The sequence below is a fragment of the Ambystoma mexicanum genome, chromosome 4p (genome assembly GCF_040938575.1).
Source record: "Ambystoma mexicanum isolate Mex_15411 chromosome 4p, UKY_AmexF1_1, whole genome shotgun sequence".
Taxonomy (NCBI): Eukaryota; Metazoa; Chordata; class Amphibia; order Caudata; family Ambystomatidae; genus Ambystoma; species Ambystoma mexicanum.
In genome coordinates this window covers 969,372,267-969,385,393 of record NC_090927.1, presented here as the reverse complement: position 1 = coordinate 969,385,393, position 13,127 = coordinate 969,372,267, and the positions used below count along the sequence as shown (strand labels likewise).

The window sequence follows — 13,127 nt, the reverse complement described above, 5'->3', positions numbered from 1 at the left end:
TTCATTTCCATTTTTACTTGTCTGAGGTTGAACTGTCGTTTGCTCTTCCAGTGTTTCCTTTGCCGGACCGTTTCCCATCCCCTCAGTTTTCTCTGGTGCTCTCCCCTTGAATATATGTCCCTTTCAACCGCTCCATCTGTTTGTATCCCCATCATGCTGAGGCCTTCTTCCCAGGTGGTCACTCTTCGTTTTTTGCCTTCTCAAGTGAACAGCAACCCAAAGGGGAACATTCATTTGTAGCGAATATGCTTCGCCATTAATTCCTTAACCAGAGGGACCATCGCTCCTCTTTTTTGCAAAGTGACTTGGGGCAGATCTTGATACAGCTGAATGTCCTCACCGTTCATTCTTATATGGTCCATCCCCCTCCTCAAGATTTGTTCTTTTTAGGGGTATGAGGAGAGGGCAACCAGAACATCTCGTGGTCTCTCCCCTGGCGCACCCGTTCTCTTCGGGCCCACCCTGTGCACCCTGTCGATCCCAATTGAATCCGCCTCTTGAGCTTCTAGGATATCACTGAACACCTCTTGTACCGCCGATTTGAGATCCTTGTCGAGTACCGACTCCGCCGTATTTTTAATGTGGATGTTGGATCTTCGTGAGCGGTTTTCAAGGTCTTCACATTGTATCTCTAAGTTGTGGGTTAGCCTCACCAGATGTTCCTGCGTCTCGTTGCTCTGTTGTGCTTCTTCTTCTGTATTCTGGAGTATCCTCTCCAGTGTGTCTATGCATTCCTCCAGTTTTGCCACATCCTGCTTTAGATCATGGACCACCTGCTTCATTTCATTCCTAATCGAGGCAAACTGTTCCGGTACCGTTGACATGAACTTCTCTTGAAGCTCCATGAACCATGTGTGCATGTCGTCTCTTGAGGGCGGTTGTTGGAGAGGGATGGGAGGATTGCCATCCCAGGGGGGCCCTCCTGGGTCCTACCTCTGGTTTGCACTGGGGTGTCTTTAGACCACATTTGCAATATGTTGGCGTCCTGCTTGGTGGTCTGGGAGACCGTTTGAGACGTGGACCCTTTCCCCCTTGCCTTTGACATGTTCTGCTTGAGGAAGTGCTGCTGCCTGTGGGGGTGCCGGGGGTATCTCATTACATCTCGGCCCTCCTTTTGTTGCCCACCACTTGTGGGTGTGGGGGGAGGCTTTAAGTTTGGGGCGGGAGCGTTGTGTGAGTTGCCCCCAGGCAGCGGAACACCTGCTGATCCTGCTGTTACCGGTCTCCGCAGTCGTGTGTGAAAGACTGCAATAGTATGCCCCCCCCGGCCTGGGTTTGTATGGGGGAGCAGATACCCCACCTCGCAGCCCCCAGGAGTCCCACCCCTGCGTTATAGTGCCAGGATGCTGGGTGGAGGCCGGGGCCGTGCTATCGTGGGTGTCTTGGTGGGAGTGGGAGATATTATGCGTGGGGAGGGTGTCCCCTCTTGGCGGTGGGGGTGTGTGGCCCTCACCTTCCGTGCCTCCCGGCATATGTTGTGGATTTTCCTCCTGGTCTGGATCTCAGACCGATGTGCTCCCTGGACGTCTGCTGGTCTGCTGAACTCTCCCCGCCGCAGGGAATCGCTTGGCTGGGTGTCCTGGTGGGGGGGTTGGTGTTATGCGCGGGGACGGTGTCCCCGTGCTCTCTTGGCGGTGGGGATGTGTGGCCCTCTCCTTCCGCGCCTCCTGGCGTGTGTTGTGGATGTCCCCCCTTGTCTGGGTCTCAGGTCCGATGTAGTCCCCGGGAGCGGGCTTCCCTTATTTTCGTTAGGCGCGGCATCTGTCAAAGTCTCCTCCACGCAGGGAGCTGCTTGGGTAAGAGGTCGCCTCGAAACAAGCCAGGCACTCCCCCCTAGAACTCTGCTCCTCCGCCGTGGATGGGGGAGCAGAAGGGGCCCTCCGCATTCGCGGGAGTTGCCGCTGTGATCCTCTGCCCTTTCTTCCGGATTCTTTTCGTTTCCCCATCCATTGCCCAGCTCCACCTCAGACGGGCTTCTCTGACGTTCTTCTGGGGGGAGGGGCGGACTGTGCTTCACCGCTCCATTACCGTTATACAGCCTCACCTGCAGGGTCGGGATCGTCCTGCAGCCCGCACCGGGGGTATTAAGGGTGGCGTGGGTCTTATTTCTTGTTCTGGAGCATCCAGGCTTGTATTAGAGTGCTTCTTTGTTGCGGCCCTACAGGAGGACGCCTCACACGCGTCTCTTTGCCCCGGCGGCCATCTTGGAGTCCCAGAGAATGCATTTTTTTAAAGGCATTTTGGAATTGCCCATTATGACATCGAACATTTAAATCTTTTTAGAACTGATTTGGAAAGGCATGAGGCATGGAGTCTTCTTGAAACCAATAGTTTAGTTGGTTAAATTATCATCAAACCCAAATGTTTTAATGTATAAAGATTCTCAAGATGACATATTGGACTATACAGGGAGTCATTCTATACCTGTCAAATTACTGGGATTCTCCCAGCTGGTTTGAAGATTTCTCAGTAACTACATTGAAGGAACCTTGCAAAGTATGGGTGCAGGAGGATATGTGGGAGAGATGCACAGCAGTCACACTACTCCAATGTACCTCTCAGTTAAAACAGACTATAACTTAGAAGTTTATCTTGACCATCTTCAATCCCACTTGGCGCAGATTTTATTTAATAAATTGAGATTATGGATACTGCCAGTGAGAACACTTTTAAAAAGTTGGACGATAAGGTCTCTGATGTTTGCCCTGCTTGTAACATTGCAAGATAAACTGTTAAACATTGTAGGTTTGTATGCACTTTTATACTGATTTGCAAAAATGATCAATTAAGATTCTTTTGAATATGTGTGGTGTAAAATCATTGACTCAAGCTGGACAGGTTTGCAGGTCAACCACGCACATAGATAAAATACATATAACTGCAAACTATATAAAGCTTGGTGCAGAGGGACAAATGTTTGGATATTAAAACTTGAATTATTTTATTTCAGTAATTAATTTAAATGAATATGTGTTTTGCATTAATTGGATTTTTTTTATTAATCTGTGTTTTAACTATGATGTTGATTAAGGAATTAATTATTTTGTTAGATCGAAGTTTTGGTTTGTTGGATGATGCTTTTATAACTGACAGTCAAAATAAAGCTAATGAAACTAAACACATAAAAGAGTCAATTAAGAGTATAGGTTTTGAGAAAAATCTCACTGGATGTTAAAAGGAAATATGTGAAATTGGTAGAATGAGTGATCTTTTCAGGTGATGTAGTGGGAGTGGGGCACAAGAAACTGCTCCAAAGAAATTCAGAAATATATTACAATTGGGACTTTGACTCCATTGCTGCCTGCACATAGAAGCTAACATGAAGCCAAAATGATGTCGCCAGGAAGACCTTTCTGATCAAGTCAACCTGTGACATTAAAGAAGCAGTGGAATGATCCCCTGTTAAAAGTGACACACCTCTTCTTACATTGATGTCCATCATTTGTATTAAGCATCATTGATGGATCTTTAATTATAATTCCACCTTGACAATAAGTGGCAAAAATGTATCTATGGTATTTAAAGATTAGATGCACAAGACTTGCATCCCCATCTTACCACCTAAGTGTGAGCAGATGTATCCAGTATTACTTCTTAACAATAAAGATTATCAACGCCATATCCCAAGAGTTGCTGTGGACCACTTACAACATTGTATAATATAAGGGTCACTGGGAAAATGGCCTGTTAGACTTGGCGAAGGATTTCTGAGGTGTTCATGCACATTAGTCTCCTTAAATGCACCCTCTAAATGCTTTGGCATGACGGAACTGGGGTAAAAAGTGATTTAAAACACTTTAAATAAAATGAATAAATAAAGTTCCAGTCCATTAGCTCAGTTTTTACCTTTTACAGTTTGTATCTTCAGAACAGAAACATGCTTTCAACAGTAATACAATAGCTAAAACTGCCTTGTGCGGAACAATAGTGAAAAAAGGCACAACATCTGCACACAATTTGCTATTAATACTCTGTAAGCTTCTAATACTGGGTCGAATGGCTTTCTCCAAGTAGATAGTTGCTGTGGAGAAAATTACATGAACCAAGGGAATGATGGTGCAGATAAAGGGCAGCTTTGTCGCATCACCTTTTAAAAGAGGAGTTAAGTTCAGTGTTACACAAAAGAAGGACCAACACATGTTTTATGATCATAATACATTTCATGAAAAATATATTCCTGATGCCACCTTAGTCACTCAACCTTTTACCCCTAAAATTACAAATCTAGCAAAATAAGCAGGTATAACACCTTCAAAAAGGTTAAATAAATTATTAACGGGAACATGAGTTTTGTATGTTACAGCCGCATTGTATGGTGACTTGTGTAGGCTCTTGAGCAGGTTGACCTTCAAGAGATTACATATCAGTTCCCTTAAATGTGTACAGAAGCTTTACGTCCTGACCTAAAGGCATGACACATCAATTTCTGATTGGGTGTATGGTACATTCATGCATGTGTCATCAACCAATTCTGATGAAGAAGTTTCACGTTTAGAGTAAATTCCTTCTGTGACTATAGTTAGCACACAGCGTTTGGCTCCTGGCCAATCAGGAAGCTCAGAGTGCAGGCATTGCCTCTCCTAGTAGATACCTGCATTTAGAGGGGCCTGTGTGGCCACTCCAGCTCTCCTTAGCTCACTTGTTGTTGAACACCACCTCTGCCACACCACTCACCAACCTGCTTCCCCATCAGACGCTCCCCTTTGTTCTCTACCTAGCTGCACCTAATTGCCACCCAAACTGCCTGAGGACTGACATTGGCCCTGCAGTTCGTCCACTGTAGAAACAGATGACTGTATCTTCGGGACCCTCAATTCCATGGCGGGCAAGTTATTTGCAGGTTTCTTTTTGTCAAGTGAAGAAACGAGCTGCACACTCTGCATGAGCCGTATCTTTCACAAAAAATGGCCATTCGCACCCCAGACCTCATTTCAGCGTGCTACTATTCAGAATGGTGAGATTGACAGTATGTACAGGATGATAACGGCCTGACAATTGTGACGGCAATTACGGCTAATATAGACTCATGATCTATGGCCTTTCTTTGTTAAAAATGACATTAGAGGTTATTCTGGAGTTTAATGAAGTTTATCTGAGGACAGTCATATTTAAGACTGTGTAAGGCTTCATGATTATCTTTTAAGAGCCCTCAACAAGACTCATGCACTGTGCATCTGTGTTTTTCCGACATCTGCACAACAACAGCCGCTCTGTACGATTGCTTACTGCCATAGCCCATTCTCGATATGCAAAGCAATTCTGATTGCTTACCCCAACAAGCAGAATTGTGGCCATCTTAGGTCTGCTAAAGAAAATGCCCATTTGACCAGTGACCTTAGATTAAGGCGCTTTTGCTGGTTTACAGTAATGTTGCCAATGTGGACCCGAACCGTTGTTCCAGTAACCATCCTGCTTTGACATTCAGAAGGCAATGAACCCATTGTGTCAATATCCTTTGAAAACATAGGAATTGATTTAATTTCATGTTGGATTTTATTGATTAAAATAATAGTTAGGAATGTATAGATATATATATGTTTTGCAAAAATGTTTTTTAAAAACTTTCATTGCTAAAACATTGTTTGGTTAATTTGAAATTAAATAAAACACACGTTAATATTTTACAGAAAGTGGGGCTAAGCTGTTTTCAATATGGGTACAAGAAATGTTTGTGGTGTGGATAGGAAGTAGGAGAGGCAAGGGAACTGCCGGTTCTGAGACTTGCACGGTCACACAGTGGCACTTCAGGCATGTCCTGGAGTACTGGATGCTAGACACAAATCATTTGGAGAGATTATCCCACCACTGGTATCCACTGCAGATGGCCTTCCTTGCATCTTGTCTCAATGCACCACTGACTCGCCTCTTTAGCTGGAGGCCTGACCCAACTGCAGCAGCATCAGACGCTCTAGACGCTCTACAGTCCTGACTGATGGAGACACATTGCGCTTTTATCCCATTCATGGTGACCGCAAGGCCCACCAGGAGCAGGCAGCATTAGTGGTGATAGCACCCTTTTTGACAAATCAAGTTGTTTAAGGGCGATGGAAGTTGGCACAAAGGTGTGCATGAACGGAAGCAGCAAAAGTGTGGAGAAAATTCAAGTTCATGCAGACTGATGGCTTCCTATATTCAGCCAATACATCACAAAATGCTTTTGCTGTCAAATTGCACCGCATATGAAAAAACCCTACTGTGGTAGCAAAGTTTAACACATTTTCATCCTGGGGAACAAGTCTTTGGCAGGGGAATAAGAGAAGAGCAAGAGGAGGTCACATGGCCCTGTTAAAGAAGAGCACAGATTAAGACTAAGGTGAGGAAGACAGGAGCATTAACGGGAGACGATATATATCGCGTGATATTTTCATTGAAAATGCCCTATATGGCATTGCGGAAAGAGGAGAATTGGTTACTAATCATCCAGTATTCCCTGTGTAAGGGTGCAGAAGGATGAGACTGACACATAGGTGGGATGATGATGGCTATAGACTTTTATTAGTCAGGAAAATAAAGAGAAAACCTAACTCTCCCTAACTCTAATAGGGATTTTTCTGCCTCAACTAAAACACTAAGGCCCCGATTCACAGAAACATTTTATAATGGCGCATTCCCATAGGAAAAGGCTCTGTGAGTGTTCTGTCAGAATATTTATGTAAATCAATAGTGCACCGTCCTGTGTCAGAAACCTGGCTTCTGTCCCTTACACTTAAAACTTAAATAGCGATAAAGTAGATCTTCTTGATCCAGAATAATTACTCCCTTCTTCTGGACTGGCGATGGAAGTCCGCTTCAGGGCTTTGACTTCTTCTTAGGGGAATGACTCCCTTCCCCTGGTCAAAATTGTCCTCCAATGTAAAAAAGCAAGGTTCAAGACACACTGCCTTTTTCTTTAACACTCTGTATCAGAAAATCTTTATAACTTTGGTTACCAGGAGAATGACCCCCTTCCCCTGGTATCTTTTCACTTCGTTGCATAATCCAACATCACCAGGGAGAATGACTCCCTTCCGCTGGCCTCTCTTTCACTTTGGTTTCTCAGTTCAACATCACCGGGGGGGGGGCAATGACTCCCTTCCCCTGGTCTACTTGTCACGTTGCTTCAAACACACAGTTCTCAAATGTTAGAGGGTCCATGACCCTGACCTCTCCTCTTCTTTGATTGAACTCACTTGGTATCCCTCTGTACCAAGTAGTGTGTTGAGGAAGATGACTTATGTTACTTTCTGATTTCGGTTCCCAGACCCTGGTTTCTCTCTTTCTTTGGTTTGACCCACTTGGATCACTCTCCTGCCAAGTATAACTGCGAAGTAGATAACTTGCTTCTTGGTTTGGGTCCCACACCCCAGTTTCTCTCACTCTTCGGTTCGGCCTACTTGGTTTACTCTCTCGACACGTACTGCCACTCATGAGATGACTCGTAAGATGTTTCTGATATGGGTCCCAGACCCCTCCCGGTTAGTCAATGATTTCCCCTCTCCCCCAACTCTCTCAATCTTCACATTCGGGTCCCAGACCCTTCTCCGGTGATCAGTGGTTTTCGTTGGGCTACTGGGCCAAGGGCGCGTTCCTCTGATGCATGGCCCTCTCAGCGCCTGCCTCACATCCCTACCGGGCCTCCTGAACTTCCCTGTACCTGTCACTGGGATCGGTTAGGTCTTCTGTTTTCCCTGAAATCGGGCTTCTCAATGGCAGCGCCACATTTCATTCTCCCTCGGACTGTCGGCTGCTTGAGTATGTGCTCGGCTTCTCTGCTTTGTGGCCTTGACGCTGTCAACAGAGCATCTTGTCCATCTGGTCATGATTGTGCCACCTCACTGTTTGTCAGGACTAATGGGGAGGTCTCTTCTAGTTTGATCTCCTCTGGACTTCTAGGCTGCTCGCCTGCATCTGCCACTCTTCTCTGGACGCAATTCGAAACTCCCTGGGTCATCGCGGACTGTAGAGAAGTAGTTCTTCTTTTGTTCCCTTTTATGGCACAGGCTCCACCTTGGCGCAATGTCAACACCTGTAGCTGTAGTTGTCATGTCAGTCCTTATTCCTCCTATGGGCCACCTCATCCCAGTACTTGGGTCAGGTAAACCCTCAGTGTTCTCAAAGATCGTCTTCCTCCCAGTGCATGCCAATCTTACATATGTTACAGAAGTACATGGGCCTACTCGCAATATAAGAGTTTGTGATGGGAGTGGGGCTTAAGGAGTGAAGGGGTGTATAGGGCATGGGTGGAGGGTGGGTATATCGCATTCTCCCAAGATTTTCTCCTTTGTCCCCAGGGGGAGTTCCCTTCCCATGAGATCCTACCGCTGAGTGCCACCTCCCGGGGGGACTATCGGGTAGCGGCCTCACACCCTGGACTCATGAGAAGGGGCTACCTGCCAGGGGAGAAGTGACGACATTCCGGAATTCGTCAGACCAGCTTAGGGTCATTCTGGGAATATATGACGACTGCAAAATATTCTGTGTCCACAGATAGATTTGCAACGTGATTATGTCCAAAGGATTTGGCAAGAATACAAAACAGGAGGTGTGCAAGAATTTGGACTTCCACTAAACATCATCTCCAAGCAGCTCATCTCCATTAACGCTAGCTGGTAAGTATAGATGGATGCCATGCTGAGAATATAAAAACAGATAAAGAAAAAAAAATAACTTTACAAAATGACCCTGTAACCTTCAAGTGGAATATGTTGACTCTTTACCCCATCTCATCGCCTTCCCTCTTATGATTCATTCTGCTATCTTACACACTAATTTATTCTGTACATTTTCCCTCACGGTTACTTCCTTTTCAATGTTTTGTGTGTTCTTAAATGGGTTGTAAACACACACCCTTCTTTTGGGTCTACCTGTTGTCTGTGAATACTAAATTGATTAGTTCAAAGTGTTTGGTACATTGGTGTTTCTGTGTCACTTAATGCTGATGTCTAGCAAAATGCTGGCCACCCTCATGCCCTTCATGCTATGTCCATAGACGGCCTATATGTTTAACAGATTACAGATGTTTGCCAGGTGTATCCACTCCCTTACTATATCTATCTAAGGATTAATCGGGATATCCACCAACTCCTTCGTTCGGTTCCTAATATATGACATGCAAGATGATCTTAGAAACTGCCATTTTCTCTTAAAGACTTATATCCTTTGCTTTCCCAATGTTTGTCAAATTTCTCACTAGGCTGTTCCACAGTGGGGTTGGTCCCTAAAATAGTTTTTTTCATGACCACACCAACAAAACAATGTTTTCTGTCTGACAGAAACGTTTTTTGTTTTTATACTAACACCCGGGAGGTGAATCATAGCTAACCAGAAGGATTGAAATGTATGCATTAACTGAGGGTATTGGCATGTAAAGTAGGCCATCAGTTGGCCTTGAGGTACCTCCCGTTTGGTTTTTGTCTCCCCTGTGTACCACTTTTCCTCTGCTCTGATGTGCAGCTCTTCTCACCCCCGTCGAAGGAGCTCTGTCGTTTCAGACAGAACTCCCTTTCAATTTCTCTAGAGGCTAGCTTTCCTTTTGTTTCAAACATGTGGAAGCTGACTTTGTAAGAGTCAGCTTGATCATCTAGTCCTAAAAGCACTTGGGCCACTTCGCAAGGTGCTTATAGCCGTGTAGTATTCCATATGGGGCTGTACTGTCCTTTAAAGGCAGTAGAAAGTGTGTTCAAGTCTATGTCTTCGCTTTGATTCTTAAATAGGTCTCTAGCACCTTTAACAGCTGGTGTAGTATTCTACGACATTCTAAATGTCTACATTTTACACTTTTTTTTAGTGTTCAATAAACTCTCGTAATGCAATAATCAGCTCTAAGATTGTCTATTCAGATGCATGTTGGTCTATTTTATTTTAAATTTTGTTTATTGGTATTTTCAGGCATATACAGTGTAATATTGCAGTAAATAACAATGACAAAATAAATGGTATCATCATGTCTTGGCTAATTGTTCAGCAGGACAGAAAGGCCAATAGAACTCGTTAAACTGAATAACAAATAAATGTTCCATACAAATTGAGACTCATCTACCAGTCTAGTGTGGGGTGACCCATTCATTCAGAGGTCACGTTTAAATTGTGGATGTTGGTTTTTGCAAGAGGCGTACCACCTAACTATGTATTCCTGGGCCGCAAGACCAGGGCATCCTTACTATGTGCCACTTGTATTTAAAACATTCTGGTGCTTCATGGCGGTTTGTCGTCCGACTGTTGGAACATGGCATCAACCAAAGACCACCAGGCTTCGAAAGTGATACCAAGATTATCTTCCTGTGCAGGTACTGATTTTGCCCAGGCCCTTGACTCCGCTCCGCACCAGGTTTCAAAGTCGTGGAGCCAGAGTGTACAGTGGGGGCCCTTCTGTGACTTCCAGAACATTGCAAAATGTCGTTTCGCGAGTATGCATGCTAGGTCCACGAATCTAGTGGCATGTTTATGTTTACTTTGTCTAGGGTATACTCCCAATAGACATTCCCATGGGCTCCAGGAATATCTAACCGCCCCTTCCGCCCTGCATGCGCGTTCGATTTGAGACCAGAAGGCTTGCACTTTGACACACTTCCATGAGATCTGTGCATGAGATCTGCTTCATCGTGGTGGCATCAAGGGCACTTAGACTGGGCCTCTTTGTTGAACTTAGCTATCCTGCTGGGGGTTATGTATGTACGGTGACACACATTAATTTAGAGTAATTTGAGCCTGGCATTTCGGGACACCTGTTTGGGGAAGTTAAGCACCCGTTCCCATTCCTGTTCAGTGATAACAGAACCCATGTCCATTCCCCATCTTAATTTCAATTTGGGGTCCCTAATGCTGACTCCTTCCCGCAGGAGGCTATGTAGTCTGGTCACGGGTCTCCAGCCATCTTCTAGCGTGTACATTAAGGCTAGTAGCACGGTCTCCTCTGGTTCAGCGGGCCACCCTCCCCATTTCGTCTTCAGATTCCCCTTACTCTCATGTATTGCATATTGCAGGCATTGTCCTTTGGGGAAGGCCTGACTGTTGTGACAAATTGTCTATGGGCCTCATTACACGGTAGGCGGTAAGGGTTTACCGGTACCAGTATTTTACCGGTACCGGTAAATCCTTACCGCCTTACTATGAGGTCCCTTTGCGGGTTGGGGAATTTAACGCCTGCTTTTTGCAGGCGTTAAAAACCAACCCGCAAAGGGACCAGTGGAGCTAATTACGGTACCGCAATTTGCGGTACCGTAATTAGCGCCTTCCCCATTCCCATAGAACCCTATGGGGCAAAAATGGGAATGGGGAAGGGCAATGGTGGAAGGGGGAATTACCGCCCCGCCAACCTTGGAATAGGGCGGTAATTCCCCTTTCCACCAAGGCGGTGCCGGTATTTTACCGGCATGAACCATGGCGCTAATAGCGCCATGGTTTACCGCCTACCGTGTAATGAGGCCCTTTGTCTCTGAATTGAACGTTGTCATGCATGTCCGATTATCGGCACAATAGACGAGTATGGGTTACATATTTTGAGTAGTTTAATTGCCCTAGACAAGATCTGCCTGGTCTCACCAGCATTGGGGATGTGTTGGCACAGCTTGCTGGGAGCCATAGGATTTCGTTGAGCCTGACTGGAGCCACCAGCTGTTGCAATAGCCTCGATTGTGCTGTGTTGGGTTCCGCCAGCCACTGTGTGACAAAGCAAAATTGGGCAGCCAGAAAATACAGTTTGAGATTAGGTAATTGTACCCCTCCGTCCTTGTCAGGTAATTACAGTACACTGAAAGCCAGCCTGCGGTGACATGCACCCCATATAAAGTCTCTGATAGATGAAAGAGAGCTGCCCCAATGTAGTGATGAATTTTTGTAAAGCTGTAGAAGAATCTCGGGAGTACGATCTCTTTAACAATGGCGATTCTGCCCATAGTTGACAGTGGCAGTCTGGACCAGAAGGACATGGATTTCTCGGGGCCTCCCATCACCCGGAGCGTGTTGCAGTTGTGCGTTTCCATAGGTGTGTGTGCAATCTGGATGCCTAGATATCTAAATGATTTTGTTTCCCAGGGGAATCCCATGTTGGGCAAAGTGGTCACGTCCACCTCATGGAGACCGGCCAGAAGGAAGAGGCAAGATTTCTGTCTATTGAACGAGATCCCAGATAGCCATGCAAATCTGTCCAGCACTTCCAAAATAATGGGTAGGTTATGTTGTGGCACCTAAAGGTAGAGCAGGGCGTTGTCTGCATAAAGCGATATTAAATGTTTAGAGTTGCCTATCAGGATGCCCGCTGCCAGGTATTTCTGACGTAGGAACACTGCAATGGATTCCATGGCCAGTACGTACAACATGGGTGAAAGCGGGCAGCCCTGACGGGTACCCGGTTGTATGTTCCATACTCCAGATATTTGTTTACCTGATTTCGGTCTTGCCACTGGGGAATTGTAAAGGAGTTTAACCCAACGGATGAACTCCCTGCCTAACCCAAAGTTATGCAAGCAGCCACTCCCAATAGACCGAATCGAAGGCCTTAGTAGCATCTAAGGATGCCACCATATATTGTTCCTTGCGGATGTGTGTTTGGTCTATAATATGCTGGAGTCTTCAATGGTTCAGCGCCATGCAGCGCCCGGGTATGAACCCTGTCTGCTCTGCATGCACCAGTGTTGTAACAACTTTATGAAGATGTTTTGCTAGTACTGTTGTGAGTATCTTTATGTCGCAGTTTAGCATAGCCATAGGTATCACTAGGGTTTTGCTCAGTGTCGTAAGCTTCTGTAAATACTTTCTGGAGTGCTGGGGTCAGAGTGGTAGTGTATGCCTTATAATATTCGAGGGGAGCCCGACTGTACCTGGGGTTTTACAGGTTGGTAAGGAGGCTATAGTTTTGTTTAGTTCTTCAATAGTGATGGTGAGGTCCAAAGAATCTCGTTGGCTGTCAGAGAGTCTCGGGAGATGAATCTGCGAGAACATCTTGTCCAGATCTTTTTTGGGAACTGGATTACCATGTTTGTATAAATTTGCATAGAAATAGGTAACGGTCTTGTTAATCGTTAATTGAGATCTCCATGGATTGAGATTGGTTAATAGTTAATTGAGATCTCGTCATAGAGCATCGTGGTTTGGGGTGTTCCCCTTTACAGAGCAATACCAATAATCTCCCAGGCCTGTCTCCTTCTGTG

The 13,127-nt window shown here is 45.5% G+C and overlaps 1 protein-coding gene across 1 annotated transcript in view; it reads left to right on the top strand.

Moving 5' to 3' along the window:
* Nucleotides 1–13,127, top strand: part of LOC138452878 (uncharacterized) — a 337,850-nt gene that overhangs the window by 195,902 nt on the left and 128,821 nt on the right. Inside the window, exon 10 of the mRNA XM_069605225.1 lies at nucleotides 8,467–8,588. Coding sequence (XP_069461326.1) covers nucleotides 8,467–8,588 — 122 coding nt within the window. The remainder of the gene's footprint in view (nucleotides 1–8,466; nucleotides 8,589–13,127) is intronic.